The sequence below is a fragment of the Leptonychotes weddellii genome, chromosome 4 (genome assembly GCF_054177405.1).
Source record: "Leptonychotes weddellii isolate Sample4059 chromosome 4, ASM5417740v2, whole genome shotgun sequence".
NCBI classification, from domain to species: Eukaryota; Metazoa; Chordata; class Mammalia; order Carnivora; family Phocidae; genus Leptonychotes; species Leptonychotes weddellii.
In genome coordinates this window covers 41,651,205-41,657,204 of record NC_138372.1, presented here as the reverse complement: position 1 = coordinate 41,657,204, position 6,000 = coordinate 41,651,205, and the positions used below count along the sequence as shown (strand labels likewise).

The 6,000-nt window shown below is 50.2% G+C and overlaps 1 protein-coding gene across 1 annotated transcript in view; it reads left to right on the top strand.

The window, feature by feature from the left end:
* The first annotated feature begins 981 nt into the window (after positions 1–981).
* The window catches only part of PLPP3 (phospholipid phosphatase 3), an 83,179-nt gene continuing 78,160 nt past the window's right edge, over positions 982–6,000 (top strand). The window contains exon 1 of the mRNA XM_081818487.1: positions 982–1,735. Within this exon, the coding sequence (XP_081674613.1) occupies positions 1,597–1,735 (139 nt within the window). The 5' untranslated portion in view covers positions 982–1,596. The remainder of the gene's footprint in view (positions 1,736–6,000) is intronic.

The window sequence follows — 6,000 nt, the reverse complement described above, 5'->3', positions numbered from 1 at the left end:
CCCCATCACAAGTCAGTGTAAATGTATCAAAAAGCTACAGCTATTTCTATTTCTGGATGCACAAAAAGAGACACCTGGAATAAATATCCATTTATTGTCCATTGGGTGCCCAGTGCTCTGCTAGGTACATAGAAGACATAGGGAAAGACCCATGCCCTGGGAATGTTTATATAGCATTCTGTCTGGAAGAAAGACGAACTCACACAAAATAATGTGAAATAATATTACAGCTTCTAAAGCAAAGCATTAGATTGCCCCAGAACTCAAGCTAAAGATGATAACTCCAGAGAGCACTCCTGCTGTCCCGGGCTCCCCTCAATCCCCAAAATAGTGGTATGGGCAGGCTTGAGGCCAGCTGAACCATCAGAGAGGCTTGAGGGCTTGGGACGCCTTCACCTCAGAAACAGGTATAAAGGTCACGGCTAACCCTTATATAGCACTTGTATGTACCTGGAACTGTTCTAGATGCTTACATGTATTAACTAATTCAGTCTTCACAATTACTGTATTTGGGAGAAACAGTTAATATCTCCATTTACATATAGGGAAACTGAGGCACAGAGCCACAGCCAGAATTCAAATCTACAAGGTCTGGCTCCAGAGTCGTGTCTCAAGTTCAAATTCTCAGACTCCAGCCCAGTATCGGGTGCTGAGCGTTTTTCCCTGAGTATTTTCAGGATAATACGATTCAAAGCGAAACAAATACTTGAAAGCCCCAAATCTATAAAGGAGGAGAAATGCAATGCACGTTCGCTCTACAGCCTCAACTTTTGCCCGACCCAAGGCCAGGAAGAAAATGTTTCTTTTTATTTATATAGTTTTCTTTTTGTGACAACTTGGTGTTTCTGAACGCTAGGGGCTCCCGGATTCTCTGGTTTGAGAGTAACTTTTCCTTTTAGGATTTTTTTTTTTTTTTTGAAGGGGGTGGGGGAAAATGTGGCCTTAATTATCCTACGTCTTAGGCAGCTTAAGGAAGGGGCTGTGCTTTCGGGATCTCTTCAGAGCCAAGTAAGGAGGTCCCTCTCTTTCCCTCTGTCTCTCTCTCTCTTTTTTAAAAGGACCTCGTGCGATAAAAGTGCAGAAACAAACCCAGGCGACCACAACAGCAGCCGCGGCGGCAGCAGGAGGAGGAGGAAGAGGAGGAGGAAAAGTTGGAGTTGGGGCAGGCGCTCCGGAGCGGCGGGGCTCGGAGCGGCTCCCATTCATTAAGTACGCAGCAGCCGAGGAAGGTGGCCGGGCGCCCGCGCTGCCCACTCCCCCGCTCGCGCAGGCGGACCCGTGCCAGCCCAGCGCGCCCCGAGCAGCACAGCTCTGCAGCAGGGTCTGCTCGGCAGCCGGCTCTCCTCCCCCTGGACCTGCGGACGGTTTGGGGCTGAGAGAGGAGCGCAGAGGAGCAGCGGGGAGCAGAAAACAGCCCGGGCTGCAGTGGGAAGCGCGCGGCGGGCTGCACCGTCGCCGCCGCCGCGCCGCGAGCCGGGGCCCGACCCTCCGCGTCCCCGAGCAGCCGCGGCCGGGAGGCGGGCCGCGCGCGCGGGTGTGTGGCTGCCGCCGCTGGGCGTCTTCGCGGGGCCGGAGGCTCGCGCCGCAGCCAGCGCCATGCAAAACTACAAGTACGACAAGGCGATCGCTCCGGAGAGCAAGAACGGCGGCAGCCCGGCGCTCAACAACAACCCGAGGAAGGGCGGCAGTAAGCGGGTGCTGCTCATCTGCCTCGACCTCTTCTGCCTCTTCATGGGTGAGCCTGGCCCCCCGCCCCGCGCCCCCGCGCCGTCAGCCCCGGGCCCCCCCACCCCCCGCCAGCCCTGCCCCGGAGCCCTCGCGCCGCCCCGAGCACCCGCGCCCGCCCTTCCCCGGGCCGCCGACTTCCCGGCCTGGAAGCGGGCGTGGGGCGCGCTCAGGCTCTCCCGGGCCACTGGAGCCCGGCCCCTTAGAAGCCGCCTCCGGCCGCCTGCGCAGGCAGGCTCCCGCGGAAGGTGTGGGTTCGGCCTCGTAGCGCAGGGCGGTGGGCGGAACCGTGACCCCGAGCCCGCGCGGAGCTTGGTGCCCCCGATCCGAGTAAGATGGATCTCCTGGGGCGCGGGGCCCCTGCCTGCAGCCGCGCAGCCTCCTCGCTGGCTGTGTGTAAACACCCAACCCTTCCGCTCCCGCCGCCTCGGCCAGGCCGGACTCGAGCTGGCCTTTCCCTGGCTTCCCCCTACACACACCGCACGTCCCCCCCCCCGGGGGGGGAGGGCTGGAAGCTGCGCCCCGCGGGCTTGATGCGGCCACCCATTCAGCTACCACTTGTTAGGCGCCTACTGTGTGCCGGCGGTAGGAGGTGTCACCGACTTCGTTTCAACCAGCCCTCGCCCCGACTCCATGCGGGTTGGGTGAGGAGCCCCATTTCACCGAGTAGGAAACTGAGGCACCGGGAAAGCAATCCAAGATCAGGATCGTGTTTGGGGACCACGATTAACTGCAGTCTCAGAAAGTTAAGGCGATGGTCCATTTCTGTTTTCCACACTAGTTGGATGCCCCAGCCCGAAGAGCTGTGGGCGCTAAAAAAAATTGAGCGGGGAGTGAGGAGGATTTATGAACTTGGCGGGGGCGGGGAGAAAGCTATTGACATGAATCTACAGGAGTTGCAGGGTTGAAGTCAGAGTAGAATATTTTTTTTTAAAGCGATTCATGGTGTAATGGAAAGCGCACAGGACTTGTCATCAGAACACTGCTACTCTGCCACTTGCTGGGCGTGCCACCTCCTTGCCTCCTGGGCCTCGGTTTCCTCATCAGTTGAGTGAGTGGGTTGAATTAGATGCTCTCCTAAGGCCCTTTCCTGCATTAAGAGCTCGGATTTGGTCCAGGAGCAGTTCTGCCAACTCTGCTAACTGAAGAAACATCTGTGTTCCCAATTCAGTTCCCTTAAAATAGAACTCCTGCACGGAGACGTAGGTCCCCTTTGAAATGGATTTGTCCGTGCAGACTGTGCAAACCAGAGACTTAGTGGGCTGGAGTTACACTTCTCTCGTGTTTCATGAGTCTTTTCTGCAGCAAGGTCCTCACTGAGGTCGGTCTGCCCTTGGCTTGACTGTCCGTAGTACGTTTGGGAGTCAAAGGAAGATGGGACACTTGGAATTATTAAAACATAAGAATTGTCCCCTTTGGGTACTGGGAGACAGCTGTGGGTAAGATTGTGCTCTGTGGAAGGCAAGAGAGGTGACTAGTTCAGGTGGCAAATTCCCTTCCCACCTCTTCATAGAAATTGGACGTTAAGATGCTGTGTAAAGGAATTGTCACTGGGGGGCCTGCCTTCCTGTGGGCTGCGCGGGCTTATTATCCTGCACAGTGGGAAGATTAGTATTTAAAGTCCGCTGCCAGCTATTGAATTTTTAAAAGGCCCTCCTTGGTCCTGGGGGAGTACAAGGAGAACACTAAACACATTGAAACTGTTTGCTGTAAACTTGTCTGGGGCTTCCCAGTGTTTACTGGTGTGTTTTGTTGGTGGTAAGGTAAACTCTTCCCAGACGGCCTGTGCTGAGTACCCTCCTACCTCCTACTTTGATTAGGAAAGCAAAGCTAGAAACATGCCTGACAGCCTTTGTAGAGTTTCTTTGTTCTCGTCCCCTCTTCCAGTCTTCTGATTTCAGAAGGCAGTCCTGATAGATGGTGCATTCTTATTAAAGGGGAAAGAAGCGTGAAGGAATTTGCAGGAAGACACCCCTATCAGCTGCAGTTTAGCCAGGGACAGTGTTGTGCATTGACAGTGCAAGTAAGGTGGATGTTTGCACATTTCACTTCATCTGCCCCAACTCTCCGTGTCCCCCGAAAGCTAATATTCTCTACCTAGCTATTGATTATGTTTACTCATGTTGGTCTGTTGGAATAAATGATTTTGTTTACCTCAAAAAGGTGATAACTGGAGCCTGCATTTTATTCTGAGGCACATAGCTGTCTATTTAAGGAGTATTTGCCTTGCTATTAAAAAAAAGAAAAAACAAACATGCCAACAAAGTCATTTACAAAGTGACTTATCCATGTCTCCCCTATGCATAGACCAAAATATCACATCACTAATTTAATGCCTCACCTGCCTTTAATAGGAAAAACTGTAAGGTAAATACTTGAGAAATTTATGCAGGAGAACTCTGTTTGGCTTCCAAAAGAAAATTAATAACACAACATGTGATTTTAATATCCCCTACACAACAGCCCTAAAAAAAATTATTTCTTCTTGGTTCACTTTTTGCCTAAGATTGTCAGTATGGTTTAATTTTTATATAGTTTATGGATCATATGGTCTGGATTACAGGGCACTAATATAGTAAAAAAGAGAAACATAGTTTTCTGTTTATTCTCTCACAGGAATATATACCAAGCTTAATCTCCTTTTATCTGGAAAAAATAAAAGCTGATGTGCTACATAAGTGTTATGTGAGTGGAAATATGTGAGCAGTTGAGCTTGTGTCACATACCTTCTTGGAATGTGAAATTCTTAGCAAAAAACAAAAGTCCCCTCTTGTTTGAAGGCCAAAAGAATCTGGTGTCCGAGAACTCTGAAGGGAGTTTACCTCCCATTGAACAGCTGTCTTTGCCAACTGATTGCTTTTATAAATACAGTTAAGAATCTTTGTGCTCTAGTCTTTCTGAAATTGATTTTGTTTTCCTTTCAGTTACATGATATGTCCCACCTCCTGTTTTCCGAGCATTGGTTCTGGTGTACCAGGTGACAGGAGAGCGGTGGAGGCCGTTCCCAGGCAAGAAGGGAGGAGCATCATTCTTTCTTTCTTTTTTTTTTTTAAGATTTTATTTATTTATTTGAGAGAGAGAGAATGAGAGGGAGAGAGAGCACGAGAGGGAAGAGGGCAGAGGGAGAAGCAGACCCCCTGCTGAGCAGGGAGCCCGATGTGGGACTCGATCCCGGGACTCCAGGATCATGACCCGAGCCGAAGGCAGTCGCTTAACCAACTGAGCCACCCAAGCGCCCAGCATCTTTCTTTCTAAGCTTTGTTAGCCTCTTCTCAATATAAATGTGTGTACTCTTCACTGTAACCTTCATGAAGAGCTTATCTCCATTTCATAGGTGAGAAAACCATGTGGAAGTTCTGAGATGAACCCTGAAGTCGATTTGGGTCGATGCCTGATTTTCAGTGAGCATGACTGGAGTCCATCTCCCTTTCAGACTCAGGGTTCTTATCAGAAAAACCTGAAGCTGTTTGCAGAAAGCCCTGCCTCTCCACATTTCCAAGTTACCCATTTGCACCAAAGCAAGTGGAGAGAGGTGGTTGAACTCTTCTGGTCAGTGATACTGTCTTGTTGCTCCACGGCATTGTTTGGATTTGGAGCTGGTTCTGAGACTAAGTAGTTCACAGATTTTTGAGGGCACCTTTTTACCCCATGAGACCGTGGTTCCACAGAAAGAACACCAGCAGTACGTGGCTGGAGCAAAATGCAGAGATTTGGTAAATCCATGCTGAGTGTCTGTGCCCCTGCTTTCCCTCTCTCCTGTCCCTCATCCCACCTATTTACTGAGCGCCTCCTTCCAACCCATGCACTTGGAGGGCTAGGCAGTTTTAGACAGGTCCAGCTTTTTCTGCATGGACTTTGCTCAAGGCCCTTCATCCTTTGAGTTCAGTTAGTTCATCTGCAAAACGGTGAGCAAAATGGCCACTTAATTATGTTGCTGTAAGGATCAGAAGAAATCTTGAATGTGACAGGTTTTTTTTAATCTCTCAAGACTTGGGCAAACGCAAGGGCAAATGCAGATTTGTAATCTGGAGCCCTGGACGAAGGCTTTGTGGTTGTCTTCATACATGTCTCAGAATCATAGGTAGATGAGATCATGAAATAAATACTCAGTAATATTACAGTGAAGATCATAAAGCTGCACTTCAAATAGGGGAACGTCATATTTGCCCAGTAAGTTGACGACAGATGATTGCCATTCATTTTGACTCGAAACTTAAGCTGAGAGGGCAGCCTCTAAAACTGAGCAGAACTCTTGAGCCAACTGATCTTCACAGT